General features: G+C 49.1%; 3 protein-coding genes across 9 annotated transcripts in view; 2 read left to right on the top strand and 1 right to left on the bottom strand.

Moving 5' to 3' along the window:
- LOC114773589 (ATP-dependent RNA helicase TDRD9-like) overlaps positions 1–2,999 on the top strand; it is a 12,677-nt gene extending 9,678 nt beyond the window's left edge. Inside the window, exons 27-35 of the mRNA XM_028965887.1 lie at positions 124–372; positions 493–657; positions 944–1,014; positions 1,093–1,202; positions 1,298–1,394; positions 1,692–1,821; positions 1,914–2,032; positions 2,125–2,194; positions 2,627–2,999. Coding sequence (XP_028821720.1) covers positions 124–372; positions 493–657; positions 944–1,014; positions 1,093–1,202; positions 1,298–1,394; positions 1,692–1,821; positions 1,914–2,032; positions 2,125–2,194; positions 2,627–2,764 — 1,149 coding nt within the window. The 3' untranslated portion in view covers positions 2,765–2,999. The remainder of the gene's footprint in view (positions 1–123; positions 373–492; positions 658–943; positions 1,015–1,092; positions 1,203–1,297; positions 1,395–1,691; positions 1,822–1,913; positions 2,033–2,124; positions 2,195–2,626) is intronic.
- Positions 3,000–8,751, bottom strand: LOC114773819 (reticulon-1-A-like). Of its 5 annotated transcripts, XM_028966009.1 has the most exons (9): positions 8,423–8,751; positions 7,366–7,959; positions 7,130–7,276; positions 4,523–4,730; positions 3,921–4,059; positions 3,770–3,839; positions 3,646–3,692; positions 3,274–3,332; positions 3,000–3,191 (listed from the first exon to the last, which is right to left on the bottom strand). In XM_028966009.1, exons 1-9 carry the CDS (start codon positions 8,481–8,483, stop codon positions 3,149–3,151), a joined length of 1,368 nt encoding a protein of 455 aa, XP_028821842.1. In that variant the 5' UTR covers positions 8,484–8,751; the 3' UTR covers positions 3,000–3,148. The 5 variants fall into 5 exon arrangements, with proteins under 5 accessions (XP_028821842.1, XP_028821889.1, XP_028821953.1 ...); XM_028966056.1 differs by lacking the exons at positions 7,130–7,276; positions 7,366–7,959; positions 8,423–8,751 and adding exons at positions 6,122–6,285; positions 6,377–6,767; XM_028966120.1 differs by lacking the exons at positions 7,130–7,276; positions 7,366–7,959; positions 8,423–8,751 and adding exons at positions 6,122–6,193; positions 6,406–6,767.
- LOC114773072 (leucine-rich repeat-containing protein 9-like) lies at positions 8,560–22,542 on the top strand. Of its 3 annotated transcripts, XM_028965634.1 has the most exons (32): positions 8,560–8,860; positions 8,948–9,166; positions 9,252–9,392; positions 9,753–9,816; positions 9,987–10,057; positions 11,808–11,990; positions 12,086–12,241; positions 12,329–12,525; positions 13,127–13,258; positions 13,356–13,535; positions 13,618–13,735; positions 13,831–13,960; positions 14,137–14,259; positions 14,619–14,731; positions 15,526–15,729; positions 15,860–15,979; positions 16,287–16,478; positions 16,559–16,687; positions 16,825–16,962; positions 17,082–17,259; positions 17,331–17,551; positions 17,635–17,757; positions 18,247–18,377; positions 18,496–18,604; positions 18,682–18,821; positions 18,900–19,036; positions 19,166–19,383; positions 20,388–20,456; positions 21,335–21,460; positions 21,606–21,720; positions 21,911–22,040; positions 22,306–22,542. In XM_028965634.1, exons 1-32 carry the CDS (start codon positions 8,831–8,833, stop codon positions 22,424–22,426), a joined length of 4,458 nt encoding a protein of 1,485 aa, XP_028821467.1. In that variant the 5' UTR covers positions 8,560–8,830; the 3' UTR covers positions 22,427–22,542. The 3 variants fall into 3 exon arrangements, 2 of the variants coding, with proteins under 2 accessions (XP_028821467.1, XP_028821542.1); XM_028965709.1 differs by lacking the exon at positions 22,306–22,542 and having other exon boundaries at positions 21,656–21,720; XR_003744252.1 differs by lacking the exons at positions 21,335–21,460; positions 21,606–21,720; positions 21,911–22,040; positions 22,306–22,542 and having other exon boundaries at positions 19,215–19,383.

Genomic DNA, 22,542 nt, shown 5'->3' with positions numbered 1-22,542 from the left:
AGCTTTAATTTGACAGTCCATGATGGACCAGCACATCTGCTGAGTGGAGAGCCATCGTTAACTAGACATTCTGTGTTAGGAGAGCGGACCTGGTTTCATCTGGTGTGTGTGTGTGTGTGTCAGGCTCAGGAGTTCTGCATCGCTGGAATGTCCCCGTCAGCGGAGTCGCTCGTCACTGGAGGACAGTGGAGCAGCCAGGCCCGGGACCGCTTCCTGTCACTGGTCTGTGGGCGCACGCTGGCGGTCTCGCTCTTCTCCATCCAGCACGGCATCATGCGCGTCGACCTGCTTGTCACCACGGAGACCAGCGTCACAGACATCATGGTGGAGGAGGGCTACGCCCTGCGGGCGCCAGAGAGCTTTCAGTCAAAGGTCAGCATGACCAGTCATGTAGTGTGTCTGGAGAAGATAAATTAGTACGACTGACGATAAACATTAATAATTAATAATAATAATAATCCTCTCCTCCCCTCCCTGTGTGTGTGTCTGCAGCAAAATCATGAGATGCTGGTTTCCGTGTATCAGGATCTGGTTGATGGTTCCTTCATTCCCAGCAGCATCAGTGACTCCTGTTACAAAAAACAGCAGGAGGACAAAGAGCTGATAGATCAGCTGCTGGAGACCTTCACACACCGGAACAACATGGCCAAGAGCAAGGTACACACACACACACACAGACACAAGGGGGCCTTTATCTCCAGGTTGACCTACTGCAGTGGTCTCCTAACCATCGAACATTGAACAGGCTGCTGCTGAAAGTCTAACGAAGAACTTCTCACATCACAGGTCTGAAGACGTTACACTGATTTTCACGTTTATGAATCTACAACCTCACAGAGATGTTTGATGAATCCACATCTACTATCTATCTATCTCTGAGGTCACTGCTAAGACTGTGTGTGTGTGTGTGTGTGTGTGTGTGTGTGTCTCTTGTCTTGCACAGGTTCAAGTTAATGGCCCATACAGCCCCAATAAAGTCAGGTTCCACAGCATGAGCCGTGCTACTCACCTCAGGTGTGTGTGTGTGTGTGTGCGCTCTGTGTTCTTGGTTGTGTTGTGTAACCTGCTTTGTGTGTGTGTGTGTCTTGACAGGAGTGTTATGCTGGAAAAAGACAGTATAAATGCTGTAGCTGTGAATGAGAACCCACAGGACACACACTTCAGGATGTTGGCAACCGGATCAGTCAGGGTCGGTGCATCAGGTATGTGTGTGTGTGTGTGTGTGTGTGTGTGTGTGTGTGTGTGTGTGTGTTTTTTTTTATCTGACAAATGTACGACGTTTGTGTGTTCCTCACAGGCTCCTGTATTCATTTAAAAGAAACGAGTCATCTGCCTTTTATTCGTGGACTCCCAGCTCTGGTCACCATGCTGTTCACTCCACTTATGGAGCTGCGGTGTGTAAGCACACACACACACACACACACACCACAACCACAACCACATAGTACTGACCAGTGCCGGTGAAAGGAGCTTCTTCCTTTAAGCATAAAATTTTGGTGGTAGTAGCAAGACACTTAACCCTGAGTGTCTCCGGGGGGAACTGTCCCTGTCTCTACTGATTGTAAGGCGCTCTGGATAAGGGTGTCTGGTAAACACTCTAAATATAAATAAATCTGACATCCTGGTCTTGTGGCTGTCTGTGTGTGTGTGTGTGTGTGTGTGTGTTTGTGTGTGTGTGTGTGTGTGTGTAGTACTGATGAAAGGCGCTCGTGTTTCACCGGTGCTGTCTGTGGCCTCGGCCCCTGCTCCAGTGACACCAAGCTGGATAAGGACATTGAGTTGACATTTGATGTCAACTTTGATGTGGATGACATCACAGAGGTGGGTGGAGTCAGCAGCTTGATTCAGACAATTGGGCAATTAGGTCTTCTAAAGGTTGTGTGTGCGCGCGTGTGTGCGTCTTGTCTCTGCAGATTAACGGGCTGCGTGCGGCGGTGAACAGGCTGGTGTGTGAGGGACCCGGCAGCCTGCTGCACCTGGGTCCAGACCACATAAGTTCTCTACAGCAGGACTCCAGAAACAGACTACTCAGGTGTGAATCTCACACTCACTCACACACACACACACACACACACACCAACACCTGGGTGTTCTGATGTTAAAGCTCCTCTTTCTGATGTTCAGGGTTTTCTGCAGGACTCCCAGAGAAGATCGGGTTCCCGTTTATTATAGGAACCTGAAGGCGTGGAACCAGGTCAGCATCGCATACACCTCACAGACCACAGGAAGGTGACATTAGAGGAGGTCATTCAGGCCATCAGGGTCACTTGTTGGAAATTGAACTGATGTGAAGTGATTGTCATTGTCACACAGCACAGAACAAAATGTGTCCTCTGCTTTTAACCCTTGGTGAGCATGACAGGCGCCCGGGGAGCAGTGTGCCACCTCAGTCGGGATTTGAACCGGCAAGCCACTTTCTTAACCACTAGGACACCACTGCCCATTTTAATGTAAATGGAATGGAAATGCAACCCCATATCCTATTGGCTGTCTTCTTGACTGAATAAAGTCCACACTCAGATGTTCTTTATAAATGTTCTTCAGCTGAGACCATCCGCTGCCTGATGAGACGTTCTCCACAGCTTCATCACCGCGATGATAACATCGTCCCTGTCTGTGTTGTCAGGTGAACCCCGCCCATAAAATGGAGGCCTTGGAAAAAGCCGGAGTGAAGAGGCGTGAAGGTCAGCTGTTCCAGCTCCACCCTGTGGTCCTGTTGGACCTGGGAGAACCGGAGTGTGACGCCGCAGCCCCAGGAGAGTAGGGCCCGCACTGCAGAATGCCCTGAACCCCTGGCAGGAGTTCTGTAAAGGGGCGTGGCTTCAGGAGAAGCTGCTGATCGTGATTGGTCGCACATTTTTTGTTGCTGTTGTTGTTGTTCCTTCGTTACTCTTTTCCAGGTCGCTACCTTTTAATTTATTCTGCTTATGTTCAGACACGGTTCGTCACTGCAGGTTCTGGACTCGTATTTTAGACTGGACCAGTGACCTTGAGACAGATGGAGGCACGTCTCTCTTTATTTTTTCTCGTGTACACACACAGGTGCAGTGACCGTTTAAGACGTGTTTATTAAAGACGTGTTTGTGACTTCATGCGTTGACGTGTGTGTGTGTGTGTGTGTGTGGGGCTGTGGTCAGGCGATGCCACTCTACTCCTCCTTCCTCTTGGCCCCAGGGACCTTCTCTTTGATCCTGTAGGCGAGAGGTGGAGGTCAGTGTCTCTGTTACCGCACGTCGGATTAGTTTCCTTTATTGTAAAGACACCGAGACTCACTTTCCCACCACCAGGCTGACGTGGGTCCGGACCACGCCCAGATACTGGTCGATCTGAGTCTGAGAGAGAAGGTAGTGGTCAGCAGCGAATCATTTCACGTGTTCATTAAAGTGAAGTGAAGTGTGATGCTCAGCACACGTTGACACAACGAAGCGTGTCCTCTGCATTTAACCATCACCCTTGGTGACCAGTGGGCGGCCATGACAGGCGCCCGGGGAGCAGTGTGTGGGGACGGTGCTTCTGATTAACCGCTAGGCCACCACCGCCCCCCCCCATTAGGAATGTTATTGATTATGGGTAGTGCATTAGACTCAATATTTGTGTCCATTAATAGTGACAGTTGGCTCCGTGCGGCTGCTGTTTCCTTCCTACCTGATATTTCTCGTAGACCATCGGACACGTGAACACGGCCACCAGCGCTGGGGACAGAGAGCAGCAGGTCAGAGGCACCGCCAGCACATTCTCACACATCCCATAATTCCAGTCAGTTTCTTACCGAGGATCAGCAGCGTCAGGCCGTTAAACAGCGCGCCGACGTACGTCGGCAGCCACATAAGCACTGCAAACTAAACACACACACACAGCGGCGGCGGTCAGCACCAGCGGGCCCTGCTCCTGCCGGAAGGTGGGGGGAAGATGCACCTGACCTTGACCGAGTCGACCAGGTCCTGAACCAGGAAGAGGCGACGCAGCTCCTTCAGCAGACAGGTGGCATAGAGCTGGATCTTCTCCACGCCTGCCGACATCTGGGCCGGGGTCAGCGCCACGTCCACCTCCAGATAGGACCTGCAGCGCAGCGTTGTGGAAGTGAGGCGACACCTCTGCATTTAACCCATCGGTGTGTTTAAGGATTTGAACCCACAACCTTCAGTTACGAGTTTGCTTCCTCACACTGCTCCTAATGGCGTTACCGTGCCGATTGTGGTCTTCTGGTTCATAGGCGAGCGTGGTACCCAATAGGCTACTACAACGCCCACCTGCAGCATGATTACATTTACTGCATTTACCAGACGCCCTTATCCAGACCGACTTACAATCAGTAGTGACAGGGACAGTCCCTCCCTGGAGACACTCAGGGTTAAGTGTCCTGCTCAGGGACACGATGGTAGTAAGTGGGATTTGAACCTGGGTCTTCTGGTTCATAGGCGAGTGTGTTACCCGCTAGGCCACTACCATCCATGATTAGGACTGAAGCTGAGCAGCAGACCTGGACCTTTAACGATCAGAGAGGAACGACTGAGGAACTCACTTGAAGGGGTGTCCTTCATCTGACTTCTGGACGGCCTGCAGGATGGATTTGTAGATGCGGAAGCTGATGGTGGTAGACAGGGTCGCCAGGGCGATGTAGGCGCAGACGCTGACCACGCTGAACTGAGTCAGACAGAGCAGCAGAAGCTGAAGACCCCCGAACACCAGTCCGGAGCGGCGACATTCGCGCCAGTACAGCAGATCCAGCACTGCAGGACACACAGGGGTCAGGACAGGGACACGCACCAGGTCTCACGCGACTCGTCCAGGGTGTTTCTGTCACCGTCTACTGAACACCCTCATCCCCACCCGGCCGGAGGAATGTCCCAGCATGCCGTGCAGCGCACGTCGTCCCCTCATCCCCACCTGGCCGGAGGAACGTCCAGTCCGTATCTCAGCTCTAACGTCCCAGCATGCCGTGCAGCATCGCATGTCTACTGTAGCACAGACACCAGGACCCAGCTGATCTCACCAGACTGCTCTCTGACCTGTCCGCTGTCCAGTCAGGGATGAGGGTTCTACCCCCCATCACACCAGCGAAGCACAGCGCCACCTTCAGCCTAACCCCAGGGAGACTGTCACACTCCAGCTCCTTGTGTGTGTGTGTGTGTGAGAGAGAGTGTGTCGGGTCCCTTGTGTGCCTCTCTCTGTTGGTCTAGTCTAAATTTAGCCCCGGTAAGAACGGGACAGAAATATCGACCGTTTTCATTTGATTCTTCCTCCTGAAGTGAAGCTGAGGATATATAACATCAGCAATTATTTAACACACACACACACTAAACCCATAGACATGTAAACACACGACATCATGGCTGTATACAACATCTCTCTCACACACACGTACAGTACTGATCCCGGTACCAGTACTGACCCAGTACACACAGCTCCCCCTGGACCCCCCCAGGGTTCAACAACACTCGGCCCTTTTCCAGCTGGCTAGCGCTAACACACACACACACACACACACAGAGTAACTGACCTGTAGAGCCCATGGCTGCGGAGAAAGAGAGAAAGAGACAGCTGCTGCCGCTGCGTCCAGCACAAAAGAGGAGTGAGGGGCGTGTTCTGTCACAGAGGGGGAGGGGCTTCAGCACCTCGCTAACACACATGCGGTGCTGCTCCACGCGGGTGTGTAAGAGTGTGAGACCGCACACAGCTGTTATCGGTGAGGGTAAATATGGTTTCATGTGTGTGTGTAACAAGGACATCGGGAGCAGAGAGAAAGTTCACACACTCGGGGGAGTCGGCCTCTGTGCGTGACAGGCTCTGATGTGGTTACCACGGATACAGTGTTCTGATTTCCTTTGCGCGCAAAGCCGAAGGGAGTGCCGTCCTAGTTCGGTCAAACTCACACCCAAACATACAACCATGAGGTAGAGAACCGCGCAGCACCGTCTCAGATCACGTGACCGGAAGTGGAGGTCTGGCTCGGAGTGACCTCCTGATCCCACGGCGTGTACCTGACGTGTAAGGCCCCGCCCCCCACAGGTCCCTGGTGAGCCCGGACAGTTCACCAGAACCTAGCATCTGCACAACTTCCCACAGTGAAGGTGTCGGAAGTCTGAGGTGCTGAATGCACTTCCACTCTGCAGGAACCCACCCAGGATCCAGATCATTGTGGATTACGGGTGATCATCGTTCCTCTCGCTCTGCTGATCTTTTTCATGGCCGCCTGCAGCCGGGAACAATGCATACGGAAATGGGTGTGGCCCGGTTGCCATGGTGTTGGCTTCATCCAACAACAGGGAATGCAAGGCAACCAGACTGCAGTGGAAACACACACACACAGATGTGGACACAGGCACTCTGATACACACTGAACATGCTGAGGGGGAAAAGTTACACACACACACACATTCGCACGATGGGTCGGTCAGTCGGTACCACGGCTCGTCCAGATGCTCCAGCCTCCGTCCTGCATGTCTTCCTGCTCCTCTGCTGCAGATCCGTCACTGACGCATCCCACCCCACCAAGCAACAGAGAGACAGAGGGGCGGGGTGGAGCTGGGGGGCGGAGACACTGTGGCGGAGGGGTCAGTATGGTAAACAACGGCAGGAAATCGCTTCAAATTAAAAGTCTCCTGGTTTTAGTCCCACACTGTCCAGCCCACAGAGCCTCTTCTGCTCTGATCACACTCACACACACACACACACACACACACAGTAATCTCGCCAGACACAAGGCCAGACACACGGCTTCAGGAGGGTGCTGAGTTCAGGGGTTACTGGTACGTGTCACTACAGGACCGCAGGTCAGGAAAATACAAAAAAAAAAAAAAAAAAAAAGTCCACTTCTGTAATCCAGAACACACACATTCATACACATAAAGCAATCTGCTGGTGCCAAGACCATTTGTCCTCTGCATTTAACCATCACCCTGAGTGAGCAGTGGGCAGCCATGACAGGCGCCCGGGGAGCAGTGTGTGGGGACGGTGCTTTGCTCAGTGGCACCTCAGTGGCACCTTGACAGATCGGGATTCGAACCGGCAACCTTCTGATTACGGGGCCGCTTCCTTAGCCATTAGTTCACCACTGCTCATACTGTATTCTATATTGTAAAATCCCGGTCACCCTGTCCTTGTGTGACCCGCCACTTCTGACCGTTACCTTTCTGTTTGCTGGTCCCCTGACGAATGATGGGTGGTTCGGGTTTCACATCGCTGCTCTTCCTTCTTGACAGGTGGCTGCCAGCACTGGGAGGGGCCTGATCAGCTCGGCTGATCTTCAGTGGAGATCCCAATGAAGAATGCTGACCTGCAGAAGAGAACAGAGGAGATCACGGCAAAGTAAAGGCACTATGGGGTCAGAGGTCAGACCTGAATGGTGGTCCCTGGTCGATGTACCTGAAGCCGGTTCTGACAGTGTAGGAACGTCCAGTGGACCAGTGATGAACGCGTTCTGGTCAGGTTTTGGGTCTTGTGTTGCGGTGAGTGGACCCTTCGCTGGGCTCCCGGTCAGAGGCGTCGCCCTGAAGTACGAGCGATACTCTGCCATCTCCTCGTCAGAGGGGTCCTCCACATATGGAAAGGAGTGTTGTCCTCCAGCGGAACCAAGAGTCTCCTCCTCCTCCCTTCCTGGTTCTGGGGGGCTGTTGTCCATGTGACCGCCTGGTCCATCTCGGCTGTTTTCTCTCATACTGCCAAAAAGCTGCTGTTTCGTAGTGTCCTCGAGGTCGTCATCCGAGTTGTCCTCAATGTGGTGTATGGACTGAAAGTTGCCCAGGTCCCAGATGGGGTCATTGCTGTGGGTCATGTCCATGTATTTGTAAGATTCTGTTTTCTTTGTTCCCTGGAGGGTCTTCGAGATGTCAGAGAGGTCTTCAGCGATCACACCAACACAAGGATCAGAGCTGAAATCATGAGCGTGGTCTCCTGAGAGAAGATGATGATCCTGTCTCAGTGACGATGTCTTGGAGTCCAAGAACAGGAGAGAGTGTCCTGTAGCAGAGAGGAGCAGAGAATTCAGATGTTCCTTCTGTAATGAACTGACCTGAGATTAAATGTAAAGGAACCAACACTCCACCTTCAGCTCCATGTGGAGAAATAAAAAGCACCAAGCAGGAGAACAAGCACAAGATGGAGGGGAGAACTTGAGCTTCCATCTCATGAATTTTTCAGATGAAGCTGAATGTTTGAGTGGTTCTGCTGGCTCTGTGTGTGTGTGTGTGTGTGTGTGTGTGTGTGTGTGTGTGTGTGTGTGTGTGTGCGTGTGCGTGTGTGTAATTCGCCCTATCTGAGATCTGATCTGAACTGAATCATACTGTCATCATCATCATCATCATCAGGGCCAGTTGAAGTTTAAATGCTGATGACTGATGATTTGCTGAAATGGTCATTTTTTTCTGAAATGGTCATTTGTCCACTTCTGACCTCAACACATGGAACAAGAGGAAGAATGTACCTGTTTCCATAGTAACGGACGACCTTTCACCTCCTGTCCCGTCCTCCTGACCCGCGGACATGATGTCTTCAGTGGCGGACAGAGTGGTGTTCGGATCCCTGGAGCTCTGGTCTGATATGACGTCGCCGTGACGTCACCTGTCTGGCGAGATGTTACTCCAGCAGCGCAGTAAAAACAAAAACGATTCGATAGGATTACGTGGAATTAAATGAGTCGATTAATCGGAGGCGATGCTCGGCGTGCACGCGCGGAACGCACGTGTGGCGCCCTCTGCAGGACGTCACGCCATCTGCCGTCGCCGTGACGTCACGGATCCTGGCAACGCGCCTCTGGAGACAGTAAACAGTCGGTCCACGCAGGAGTTCTTTAGCCGGGAACCCGGATGTGCTGCTCTGGCTTCCAGAGGACATGACTGATGAGGAGATCGTTAAGGAGCTGGTCAGCTTGTACTGTCGTTGAACTTTCTGTGTGTAAATATGCTAATGTGGGACTGGACTGGGGGTTTGACTTCATGCTTCGTTCCAGTGCTCCATCAATGGCATCTCCTATGACAAAGTGTGCCAGGATGGCAGTGGCGTCACATCCCTGGAGGTGTTTTTCTCTGGATTTCCTCGAATGGTGGGGCTCTCCCTGTTCCCCCGCCTCTCCAAACTCGTCATCGTGGCCCAGAGCGTGAGCTGCATCAAGGGCTTAGAGCACTGCCCGCTGCTCAGGGAACTCTGGGCAGTGGAGTGTCACCTGACGGTCAGCTTGTGTCCTTGTTCTAGCCTTTTACACACCATAGCCCAGATCCAAAACACAGCCGTGATTAACGGTTCCTCCTTTTCAGGAGATTTCGGGCGTCGGCGGTTGTCTCCAGCTTCAGAAGTTGTATCTCTATGACAACCACATCGTGGAGATCAGCAACCTGCATGCTCTGCTGCAGCTACAGGTTCTCTGGCTGAACAGCAACCGCATCACGGAAATGAAGGTGGGTGCGTTTTATCTATTCTTCATATTTATTTCTCCCTGAGAAGCTTTGGGTTTATCTTCTGTGATGTTCTGCTGATACAGCTGTTCCTCAGCAGCAGCTGGTAAACAGTGGAGCATCGCGGAATGATGCATGAAGAGTTGCAGCTTCAGGGCAATGTTGTCTTGAGATGCCGAAAGGCCAAGGATTCACATTACCTTGATTTGAGACGCACTCACCACTTAATCCATGTCAGGGTTATGGGTGCTGGAGCCCATCATCAGGACACTGCAGCGATTTGTCTCCTCCTCCACCTCCTGTATGAAAAAAAATCTATAATTCCTCTGTTGGAACTCAGAGTTAACTGACTGATCTGTGCAGGGACTCTCCAGTCTGGGTGACCTGCAGGAGCTGAACCTTGCTGACAACAGCATAGTGACGATTGGTGAGTGTTTGTGTATGTGTGTGTGTCCAGTCAGGGTTACATTTAATATTTAAATGAACCTAAACACACAAACACACAGGACAGAGTTTAAAATAAGATGGCCAGTGGATGTAACTCATTGGATTTCAGTGTTTGTTGGACAGGCGTCCAAATAATTATTTCATTTTTAGGAGACAGTCTAGATCAGAATGCGAATCTACAACGCCTCAACCTTTCAGGAAACAAGATCAGCTCCTTTAAGGTATGTAGGAGAAGGTGGGTGCCAAGTGAATTTAAAACGTGGACTCTTCTTCACCTGCTTTACTTTAGTGCCTGTTGTGGTTGTCTGGAACGACCACCGGTTACTGGATTTACTGGATTCCACATGTAGAGACATGATGGCGTGGGTGTAGGTGTCTTTTTATTCACCATGTTGTAGAGGTTTGTGTGTTAGTGGTTGTGATTTTGGTTTTAGTTTGGTTTTGGATGTGTATTGAGAAGGTGGAATGTGTGTAATGACCAGCTCATTGTGAAACATGGTGACGTGCATCATCGCATGGTGACATGGTGACAACAAATCATGTCCTCTGTATTTAACCATTTACATTTACGGCATTTAGCAGACGCCCTTATCCAGAGCGACTTACAATGTGCTTCCATGTTACCATGGATGAAGTGATCAGTTCTGGTTCATTAGGACCCCCAACTATGAATACAATCTTTTTATTCACTCTGTTCTAGTTTCTATACAGAAGTCAGACAAGAAGAAGGTCACAAGTTCATCTAAATATTCCCTAAAGAGGAAGGTGTTGAGCTGCCGTGTGAAGGTGCTCAGTGACTGAGCTGTTCTGACCTCGAGGGGAAGTTCATTCCACCACCGAGGGGCCAAGATGGAGAAGAGTCTAGATGAGCGTCTTCCTTTTACCTTTCAGAGATGGAGGGACCAGGCGAGCAGTACTGGAGGCTCGGAGTATACGAGGTGCAGTGTGAGGTGTAATAAGGGCTGTGAGGTAGGATGGTGCTACTCCATGTTTGGCTTTGTAGGCCAGCATCAGTATTTTGAACCTGATGTGTGCAGCTACTGGGAGCCAGTGGAGGGAACGTAGTAGAGGGGCGGTGTGGAGAACTTGGGAAGGTTGAAGATCAGTCGTGCTGCTGCATTTTGTATGAGTTGTAGAGGTCGGATGGTACATAGAGGTAGACCAGCAGTGAGCAGTGGGCAGCCATGACAGGTGCCCGGGGAGCAGTGTGTGGGAACGGTGGCACCTCAGTGGCACCTTGGCGGTTCGGAATCTGATCTTCTGATTACGGGTCCGTTTCCTTACCTGCTTGGCCACCACTGCCCCGGTGATGGTGTGATAATTTGTAGTGAGTGTGATGTTAGGTGTGTATTGTGATGGTGGTGTGTAGTGTGTGTTGCAGTGAGTGTGATGTTAAGTGTGTGTATTGTGATGGTGGTGTGTAGCGTGTGTAATGTGATGGGTGTGTGTAAGTGATTGTAGTGAGTGTGATGTTAGGTGTGTGTATTGTGATGGTGGTGTGTAGTGTGTGTTGCAGTGAGTGTGATGTTAAGTGTGTGTAATGTGATTGTAGTGAGTGTGATGTAAGGTGTGTGTATTGTGAAGATGGTGTGTAGTGTGTGTGTTGTGATGGTGGTGTGTAGCGTGTGTAATGTGATGGTGGTGTGTAAGTGATTGTAGTGAGTGTGATAATAGGTGTGGTTTTGTGATGGTGGTGTGTAGTGTGTGTTGTGATGGTGGTGTGTAAGTGATTGTAGTGAGTGTGATGTTAGGTGTGTGTATTGTGATGGTGGTGTGTAAGTGATTGTTGTGAGTGTGATGTTAGGTATGTGTATTGTGATGGTGGTGTGTAAGTGATTGTTGTGAGTGTGATGTTAGGTATGTGTATTGTGATGGTGGTGTGTAAGTGATTGTTGTGAGTGTGATGTTAGGTATGTGTATTGTGATGGTGGTGTATAAGTGTTGTGTATATTGTGGTTTGTGGTTTTATAGGAGTTGACGTATTTAAGTAGACTGGATCAGCTGAGAGAACTGAGTCTGAGTGACACCCAGTCCTCCCCGAACCCCATCTGCCTGCTATGTAACTACTCCACACACATACTGTACCACCTACCTCACCTGCTGCGGCTGGACGGCTACACTGTGTCCAGCAAACAGGTGAAGGATGCAGCTGAGGTAAGACCTGTGTGTGTGTGTGTGTGTAGAATACAGTGTTTCACAATGACTATCTGTTCACTTTCACTTCCCTTCACCTGCATGTGTCCCTGCAGTCCACGGTGCAGAAGAAGATGATGTACTACAGCATGCGCATGCGCTCAATCCAGAGGCAGCTCAGGGAGGCTCAACTTCAGCTGCTGGAGAAGAAGAAGACACGCCTGCAGCTGCCTGCAGACAGGATCCGCACCCTCAGCTACACCCACAAGAGCGTGAGTTCCACAGCAGTGTGGCTACACACGTTGGGAACAACTCTCATTTCTGCTGCAGCTACAGTGTGCGTGTGTGTGTGTGTGTAGCTGGAACTGGACCTATCAGAGTTGCAGTCTGGGGGCAGGTCATCAGAGCACTTGGCAGAACAGTGTTCAGCTCAGTCTGGAGCCTTCGCTGACCTCAGCAACACACCGCAGCTGAAACGCAACCCGGAGCAGAGGATTCTGGGTAAAATGGCCGCGCTGAAAGAGAGGCTAAAGAGGTGGAACTTCAGGATGGAGGAGTGAGTGTCATCAACTGTTCACTACACAGCAGATTCACATTTATACTGGACTCGCTTCACCTAGTGGCCTAGCGGGTAGGGAAGCCGGCTCGTAATCGGAAGGTTGCAGGTTCAAACCGTCCCCACACACTGGTCCCTGGGCGCCTTGCATGGCTGCCCACTGCTCACTAAATGCAGAGGACACGTTTCTCTGTGTCACGTATGCTGTGCTGCAGTGTATCACAATGGCAGGTGTAGAGGTTCCTTTTAACGCATTGCCAGTGTTAAGTGTCCAGTGATATGTGGCTATCGGGTTTGCGTGCTGTGATCGGTGGTAGTAGCCTAGTGGGTAACACACTCGACTATGAGCCAGAAGACCCAGGTTCAAATCCCACTTACTACCATTGTGTCCCTGAGCAGGACACTTAACCCTAAGTTGCTCCAGGGGGGGACTGTCCCTGTAACTACTGATTGTAAGTCGCTCTGGATAAGGGCGTCTGATAAATGCCATAAATGTAAATGTAAATGTGATCAAGTGGACATAGCCTGTAGGGTGTGGTCATGCAGAGGTCACCGGCAAAGTATGTGACAAGTGGTTGAGTTGCTCTGCTCCTCTCTGCAGACTGGAGCATCAGTACCAGCTGGACCTGAAGTTGCTGACGGCCAGAAAAGAGCTGATGGTCCATTTTCTGTTGACGGAGCTGGAGACCGTGGGCAACGTTCGCTTTGAGGAGGGCAGCCCCAGCGCCCCCTGGTGTCTACCTCGGATCTATTTTCCGGTCATAATTTGCGAAACCCGATCGTATTAAAAGGAACGAAACAGGAATATGTTCCTTTGTTCTGCCCCGCAGGTTCACCTCCTGTCACGAGCTCCTGCTCTCCCGTTTCTGTGCTTGTGATTACACGCGGCACGGGGTGACAGGGTTAAAAGTCCACCGGATCATCAGAATCCAGAACCGCGCCCTTCGTTCGCGCTTCGAGGACCGACTGCACAGCCTGCTGGCCAGCAGCGACTCGCCGTTCGTCTCACAGTGAGGCTCAGTACGACAGAACCATCGTCATATCCCGCGTTTGTTTAAAAAAGCCCCGTCCCGTCTCATTTCTGCGTGGCAGGAGTTACAAGCGCTCGTTGGAATATCTGTTCTACGTGCCTGATCCTGGACACGCCCCGGACAAAAACGAGATCCTGGACATCCCAGAGTACGGCCTTAAAAGTGCTGATCTCTACATGGTATGTCTTTTTTTTTATGTTCTTTACAGAGAGCCACGGAATGATCTAAAGGAAGAATAAAGTTTAGGATGATTGGCTGTCTGCGTTTGTCCCAGATGCAGGGAAGAGAGCGGGCAGTGCCACTGTCCAGCAGCCTGAGCGTTGCAGAACGTTTCCGGATACAGTTTGAAGAGAGCGGATGGAGTGGGCAGAACTTAGGAAGAGGGCCCGTCCCCTTCAAACATGGTCAGCAGTGTTACCCAACCCTGGTCTTCAGTCCAATCCCACCGTAATTAAGCTCGAGTGCTTCTTAATGGCCGGCAGAGGTTCCTCCAGAAGCAGGCTTGGGAAACACGCAAGTTCAGTTCATTACATTCATGCATCTGTGACCTTCTACTCTGTGTGTGTGTTTTCTGCTGCAGGCCAGCTTATCATTTGTAAAGTGTTCTTGGGCAAAAGCGTTGCGGTGAGGGACGACGTTCCAATAAACCCCGCCCACTTCCCTAAAGTCCACTCAGTTTACCGCAGCGCCAACACAGGACCAGGTGTGTGAGGGCATGTACACACACACACATCTATCCTTCACATATATGTATATATATATATGGGGGCAGTGGTGGCCTAGTGGTTAAGGAAGCGGCCCCGTAATCAGAAGGTTGCCGGTTCGAATCCCGATATGCCAAGGTGCCACTGAGCAAAGCACCGCCCCCACACACTGCTCCCCGGGCGCCTGTCCACTGCTGACTAAGGGTGATGGGTTAAATGCAGGCAAATTTCACTGTGTGCACTGTGTGCTGTGCTGCTGTGTATCACAAGTGACAATCACTTCACTTTTTTTTTTTTTTTTTTTGCATATGCTATGTGTGGGTCTAACTGTGTGTGTATATGGTGGCTGTGTAAACAGCCCCCAGCTCCCATGATGAATGTGGCTGCAGTCAGAAACAGACTGAGTGGTTTGTGTTTGACCATGAGCTCGTGCTGCCAGAATATTTCATCGATTTTGAATACATCACAGAGGTGAGGGCACAAAAACATCACGTCACACTTCACTTCACCATACCTGGATCACCTACGCCACTTCACTTCCATCACCTCACACTTCATCTCACCTACATCACCTGACACCTACACCACCTTGAGACAGTGGTGGCACCTAACTGTTTGGGAAGCAGACTCATAACCAAAAGGTTAGAGGTTCAAATCCCCAAGATGCCACAGAGGTCCCCTTGATCAAAGTACCGTCCCCACACACACACGCCTTACACACGCTGCCCACTGCTTACTAAGGGTGATAGTTAAATGCAGAGGACCCATTTTGTTCTGTCACTATATGCTGTGCTGCAGTGTATCACAATGACAAAAACAATCGCTTTTACTTTTGCCTCACCTACACCACCTCACAATTTACCTACATCACCTCATACCTCACCTACACACCTCATATCTCACCAACACCCCCTTACACCTCACCTACATCACCTCATATCTCACCAACACCCACTTACACTTCACAACTCACCTACACCACCTCACCTACATCACTTCACATCTCACCAACACCCCCTTACACAACACCTCACAACTCACCTACATCACCTCATACCTAACCTACATCACCTAACAATTCACCTACATTATCTCACAACTCACCTACATCACCTCACATCTCACCTAAAACCCCACACATTTCATATTGTAACCTACCCACAATACATCATATCATACACCACCTTCACAATGAACAACTCTACTGGTAATTGTTCAGACCACTATCCTCCTGAAATGTGCTTCCTCATCTATAATTCCCACAGGACCAGGATCAGCTCTCATTACTCATTAGAAGTAACCCTCACCCAACTCCAACTTTAGATGATCACATGACAATAAACATCCTGGCACAGGATGAAGCGGTGATGGGGATGGAGCCAGCATTAAAGCCTCGAACAAAGATGCTGAGTCTGAGTGACAAGACCCTACTGAATGTAGCCAAAGCCAACATCCTGAGCCAGATAACTGTAAGAGAGAGAGAGACGTGAAGCAACACACCCTTTCCCCACATCCACCATTCAACACAGGCCAATCAGAACTTAATCAAAAATCTATAGCTTTAGTACAGTGTTGCATGTCTCTTCTCCCCATCTCCAGGTGCTGAATCTCCATGGCAACAGCTTGAGCAGTTTGAAGGAGATATCCTGTTTGACTGGTCTCCGTAGTCTGACAATCAGTTTCAATGAGTTCACACATCTGGATGACATCTCATACCTGGTGAGCTCCACAAAGCACGGGGCAGACGTTTATCTGGGCCTCGGGTTATTCGTTCTCTTTAAAGAGCATCCATACTCCGTTAAATCGCATGTTTTATTCAAAGAAATGCAGACCCGCATTAACCAGATGATTAAAGGTGAACGATTTACTCCTTAGAAAGCAGTGACTGTCCCTTTTGAGCACCAGATTTTGTCAGTTGCCTCAATAGCTCATTCGGAAGGCAGAAGAAGAAACCAGCATGTTCTGTAGACACGTTCTGTAGAACCTCAACTGAAAATAGGTTGGATCCACTGTCTTCTTTCTGCAGTCCAATTTGGAGTCTGTAGATGCCAGTTTTAACCATGTGACATCTCTGGGCGGAGTCCGTGCCCTGCCACGCCTTCAACAGTTGGACCTATGCTGTAACCTCCTGACCCATCCACAAGATGAGGCGGCCATCCTGCAAGAACAAGCCCCTGCTCTATTACGCCTTGACACTCGCTACAACCCCTGGGACAAGGTGAGGACAGAGGTCACACACACACCATCTTCTGAGAAGACAGTTCCACTGCAGTGTATGTGTATGCATGTGTGTTCCAGTCAGACTCTGTGAGAATGGTGCTGCTAGGGTGTCTCAGGTCCCTCACACATCTGGACGATGTTCTGGTGTCAGAGGAGGAAGCTGTTGCTGCTGCTGCGTTGAGGACTACAGGATCCAGAATCAGCCAGGTACAGCAGATAACTTCAGACATCGGGGCAGCGGGTTGTGGGGGACATTGGGGCAGTGGTGGCCTAGCGGTTAAGGAAGCGGCCCCATAATCAGAAGTCACATTATAGAGATGAAGTTAGTGTTTGTGTGTGTATAGGCTTGTCTCCTGGACCACTCTCGTACAGATTGCAATCGTCCACGGAGCCTCAGTCTCCTCTCCACAGCTCACCTGATGTCTCAGGTTCGCCCCAGTCCCTGGGAGCTCCATGACCTTCCACCTGACTGGACCAGCAAGGTGTAGCTCACAATCTCAAACACATCAACCATTACTAATGCAAACATGTTACATTTTGTGTGCATAAAATCCATATGATCGCAGCTCAGTTAATCTCTGCCTCTGCCGAGCCTCGACAGATCACGGCTCTGAGCCTGGACAGTCAGGGTCTTTCCTGTCTCTCCGGTCTGGACAGACTGGTGAACCTGCGCTGGGCCTCGTTCAACCACAACAAGCTGAGCTGCCTGGAGGGTCTGCAGTGCTGCCTGAAGCTGGAGGAGCTTTCTCTTGACAGGAACCGTCTCACCAGCCTCCATGGTCCGTCAGTCTGTCCAACACCTGCCTGCCTACCTGTCTGTCTCTGAGACATTCTCCCTTCTCTCCACCAGGTTTGGACCAGCTCCCCTGTCTGACGCGTCTCAGTGTGAATGAGAACCAGATCGGCTCTCTGGACGGTTCTGTCCTTGACCGCCTACCCAACTTGCACTTCCTGTCTGCGGAGAAGAACAGTATTGACCGTCTGTACGGAGTACAGAGGGCGCGCTCGCTCCTCAAGCTCTACGTGGGCAACAACGCCATTGCCACCTCTAGGGACATCTACCACCTGAAGGTACAAGATCTGGCCCTGTAAGCCATCCTGAAGGGGAATGGACTACTGGATGCTGAAATGATTTTCTCTTTCCTTGTTTCCAGGCCCTGACAAACCTCATCATTTTGGACTTGTATGGAAACCCTCTAGTGGAGAGGCAGGTGAACTACCGCATGTACGTCGTGTTCCACCTGCCTTCACTCCGTGCACTGGACGGCGTCACCGTGGTGAGATCTGTTCCACATATTATACTGTTTACTTCATCACTCCAAATATACATTTTTGATGAATTGGTGGAGAGGGTGACAGAGAATCATTTTCTATTGCAAAACCTGTACAGGGCCTGTCCATGTACCTGTACGTGGGGCAGTGGTGGCCTAGTGGTTAAGGAAGCGGCCCCGTAATCAGAAGGTTGCCGGTTCGAATCCCGATCTACCAAGGTGCCACTGAGGTGCCACTGAGTAAAGCGCCGTCCCCACACACTGCTCCCCGGGCGCCTGTCATGGTGCCCACTGCTCCCTCAGGGTGATGGTTAAATACAGAGGACACGTTTCGTTGTGTCACCGTGTGCTGCGCTGTGTATCACAATGACAATCACTTCACTTTAAACTCACTTTAAACATCTCACTCTACTTGTCAATGTCTGCACTAACTTTGAATCTAGATATCACCAGTCAGGGTTACTTACCCTTCATGATTTGTTTGATTTTCTGAAGGAAACGTCTGAGCGTGAAAATGCCAGGGACATGTTTGGAGGGAGGCTGACTCCAGATATGGTCTCTGAGAAACTGGGCCACTCCAACTTCACTGAAATATCAAAACTAGAGCTGTCATCTTGCTCCATCAGGTAGTTCAGATATATCATCACAGTGTGGCACAAAGGGCCTTTTCCATGAAAAGTCAGATGGCAAAATGATTTGGAGTAATTTTGGAAAGAACTGAGGAACAGACATTTTGTGCTGCAGGATGGTGGATTTGTCTCCTGCTGATCTGTTCCTCAACCTGCACAGCATCAACCTGGAGCACAACAACCTCACCTCCTTCTGTGGTCTCATCTGCCTGCCCAAGCTGAAGGTGTGTGGGTCTGTGTGTTTCTGCCTGACGTCTGCCTCTCTGTCCGTCTGTAGTTTTCTAACTGCACACGTCTTTAGATCCTGTGTTTGAACTATAACCACGTTGAGTCGATCCTCCCACGTGAGAAGGGTTCAGTGCAGCTGAGCAGCAGGCAGATGCTCTACAACCGGGTTCCTTCCAGCGGCTACGGCCAGCAGAACAGCAGCAAGACCATTCGGTAGGGAACCGACCACACCCACCCACACTCTCACACATTGACTCTGCTGAGCATACACACTCTCTCGGCCTCTCTCAGGGACAGTGTTCCTGGTGATTGCCTGGACCCCATCATGCCCAGCCTGGAGGTGCTTTATCTGGGTTACAATGGCATTTCAAACCTGTCTGAGCTGCAGCTCAGTCGCCTCACCAATCTTCGAGCTCTGTTCCTCCAAGGTATTGCTGAAGTGGGTGTGTTTTAATTCCAATAATCTTGAGACAGATCTTATTATGTGTGATTTATATAACAGACTCAGAAATAAACTGCACCAGATTTCACTAAAACAGCTGAGCTGCTCTAAACAGGTAATGAGATTAAAAGCGTGGAGGGCCTGAACGGCCTCTGTTCACTCAGAGAGCTGGTTCTGGACCGGAACCGCATCAGAACACTTGGAGAAAACTCCTTCTGTACCCTGTCCTCCCTGCTGGAGCTACACCTAGTGGAGAACCGAATCCGAGAGCTGAACAACCTTCAACCACTAATACAACTGCACAGACTCTTTCTGGGCATGAACAAAATACAGGTACAGATATCCTTCCCACAACCATCCAACTGCTCCAACCAAGGTTCTCTAATAGAAACATTTCCATAACTAGCCATCAACATTCCCACAACCTACCTACCACCCAACCAATGTCCTCTTATAGAAAATTTCCATAACTAGTAATCAACATTCCCACAACCTACTTACCACCCAACCAATGTCCTCTAACAGAAAATTTCCATAACTAGTAATCAACATTACCACAACCTACCTACCACCCAACCAATGTCTTCTTAAAGAAACATTTCCATAACTAGTAATCAACATTACCACAACCTACCTACCACACAACCAATGTCCTCTTAGAGAAACATCCCCATTACCTAGCTACCACCTGACCAATGCCGTCTTAGAGCAATATTCCCACAACTAGCCATCAACATTCTCACAACCTACCTACCTCCAAACCGGTGTCCTCTTATAGAAACATTCCCATAACTAGTAATCAACATTACCACAACCTACCTACCACCCAACCAATGTCCTCTTAAAGAAACATTTCCATAACTAGTAATCAACATTACCACAACCTACCTACCACCCAACCAATGTCCTCTTAAAGAAACATTTCCATAACTAGTAATCAACATTACCACAACCTACCTACCACACAACCAATGTCCTCTTAGAGAAACATCCCCATTACCTAGCTACCACCTGACCAATGCCGTCTTAGAGCAATATTCCCACAACTAGCCATCAACATTCTCGCAACCTACCTACCTCCAAACCGGTGTCCTCTTATAGAAACATTCCCATAACTAGCAATCATCTTTCCCACAACCTACCTACCACCCAACCAATGTCCTCTAGCCATCAACATTCCCACAACCTACATACTAGCTTTGATTTTTAAGAAATCTGTGAGTTTATAGTGTGTGTTGGAGAATTGGTTTATGACTGATTGAAAACAGCTGCTGTTTTAATGATCTGTGTGATGTGGAGACGTGTCTCCATAGTAACAATGCTGCTGTGTTCCGCAGGACGTGTCTGAAGTTGAAAAACTGGATCTTCTGCCGTCCCTCACCGAGCTGTCAGTGGTGGGAAACCCTGTGAGTAACACACACACACACACACACACACAAATTACATGTAGCGAAATTGGATTATTTAATTACAATCCATTAGTTGTAATCCATTGGAATTACTGGAGGAACTATAAATTATATTACAATTACTTATTGAACAATTCATGATTCCAATTTTAAATACATGATAATATAATATATAAAACCATGCTGATATGTTTAATAATAGTGGTTTAGTGGGAATAAGTCCCTATAATATCCACTGTGTCGACATTACATTCATATCTTTTGTAAGGCGACATTATTTCTAACGCTAGTTCAGTGTCCGCTGTTATATAGTAAAGAGTCAGAAAAAGAAAGAAACATGCACCAATAAATTGTAAATATACAGTTATTGTCAGGATGGAGGAGCGGTTGGTTCTAGCAGTGATTTCAAGGTCTGATGTAGAAAAATGTCAGATGCACAGGCCTGCCAGGTGTGTTTTGACTGCGAGCGGGTGCTGGTTTCCTGGGACGGAGGTGAGAAGGGTGGAGGAACCCCGACCAACCACAAAGTTCCTCACATTATTCAATGTTCTTGAATGTTAAATATTTGATTTAGCAGTGGTTTCTAACTGAATGATTTTACAGCAAAATTAAGCCTGAATTCTGAACTTTCGGTGGCTGTTATTATATTATCTCAAATTATAAATTATAATGATGTTAATTCATGTATCGAAAGGTAGTTTGACAATGTTCAGTAGTGCTATAAGGTAAAGTTACAAAATTTCAAAATTGACAAACGTAAACAAAACGTACTTTCATATAGTAATTAACATAGTTACACTACTATTATATTTTAAACAGGTTAATTTGTAATATTCTGTACCCAACACTGCACACTCGGTTGGTTTATGTGTCAGGTGGTGCGGCGCCCCCTCTATAGGCCAACTGTGGTACTGCACCTGACCCAACTGCGCGTTCTCGATGGGCTGATGATCACACTGGAGGAGAGAACCAGAGCAGAACTGCTGAACACAGAAACACAGGTGACAGCCTCTATACACTTACAAATTATGTATACCCACAAAGTGATTGTAACCTCTGTAAAATTTAACAGTATGTCAGTGAACCAGAAGGAATTATGTACGTGTTTATATACTTATGTGTGGCTGAAATGTGTTTTGTGTGTAGGGTGTAGCTATAGATCTACCTCTGTTTTCTCTGCTGCCATTGGTCTCCAGGCCAACACCTCTGCAGAGGAACATTATCATCGGGCAACAGCAGCATTTGGATGAAACAAACACAGGTCCACTACACACACACTCAAACATCCCACACACTCCATCCAGCAGTCACAGCGCTACTGGAAGTAAATATCTCCTGCATGACAACAGGTCATATGACAAATATTTCAGTGTATTATGTTAAATGAGGTGCTGAAACCAACTCTCACCGTGGAACCATGAACACCACAAAACACACACCCATTTCCACAGAGAGGAGGCAGCGAACATCTCGTCTGGGTCCAGCTGAGACCCTGTATCGACTGGCCAAGGGAGTGACCAACCCAGTTCCCAGCAGCCACCGAGGCGCATTCACACACACCAACAACGACCAGGATTACAGGTATCACACACACACACACACACACACACACACACACTTCAAGATTCATAGCAGTACAACACGCAGTAAAAAAAATCCTGAACTGTAACAGTTATAAAAATAATTACAATAGAACAAAGGAAGAAGAAAATAATTCAAATAGAAAAAAGTAAGATATTTATGTTCAGACTTCATTAGGTAGTGGCTAGGCTATGGATTCTGCTAAAGTGGATGACCAGCGTAACCTACACACACACACACACACACCAGCCTGTCGTGTTTCCAGGACTCAGAGCGGCAGCGGCGTAAAAGCCCAACACACCAAGGATCAGACGGAGGATGCACACACTCTGAACACACACAGAACCTCATCTCTGGACACGTCCAAACAAGACAACTGTAGATGAGCTTCTGCCATTTTTAATTTTTTGATCAATGTATTACTTTGAGAAAACATCATGTTTATATATATATATGTATATATTCTTTAATAAGAAAGAAATAATAAAAATATGTTCATTTA

Source organism: Denticeps clupeoides, chromosome 1, assembly GCF_900700375.1.
Source record: "Denticeps clupeoides chromosome 1, fDenClu1.1, whole genome shotgun sequence".
Classification (NCBI taxonomy): domain Eukaryota; kingdom Metazoa; phylum Chordata; class Actinopteri; order Clupeiformes; family Denticipitidae; genus Denticeps; species Denticeps clupeoides.
Note: the sequence above shows the minus strand (reverse complement) of the source record. Positions and strands in the feature narration are given on the sequence as shown.

Excerpts from the sequence above, each read along its gene's own strand:
- LOC114773819 (XM_028966009.1), bottom strand. The coding sequence starts at position 8,483 with ATGTCCGCGGGTCAGGAGGACGGGACAGGAGGTGAAAGGTCGTCCGTT. Across the intron at positions 4,731-7,129 it reads GGGGACCAGCAAACAGAAAG|TGCTGGATCTGCTGTACTGG; the intron begins GTAACGGTCAGA and ends TGTGTCCTGCAG. Across the intron at positions 3,693-3,769 it reads CCTGACGCTGCTGATCCTCG|CGCTGGTGGCCGTGTTCACG; the intron begins GTAAGAAACTGA and ends CTCTGTCCCCAG.
- LOC114773072 (XM_028965634.1), top strand. The coding sequence starts at position 8,831 with ATGACTGATGAGGAGATCGTTAAGGAGCTG. Across the intron at positions 10,058-11,807 it reads ACAAGATCAGCTCCTTTAAG|GAGTTGACGTATTTAAGTAG; the intron begins GTATGTAGGAGA and ends GTGGTTTTATAG. Across the intron at positions 19,384-20,387 it reads TGGGCATGAACAAAATACAG|GACGTGTCTGAAGTTGAAAA; the intron begins GTACAGATATCC and ends TGTGTTCCGCAG.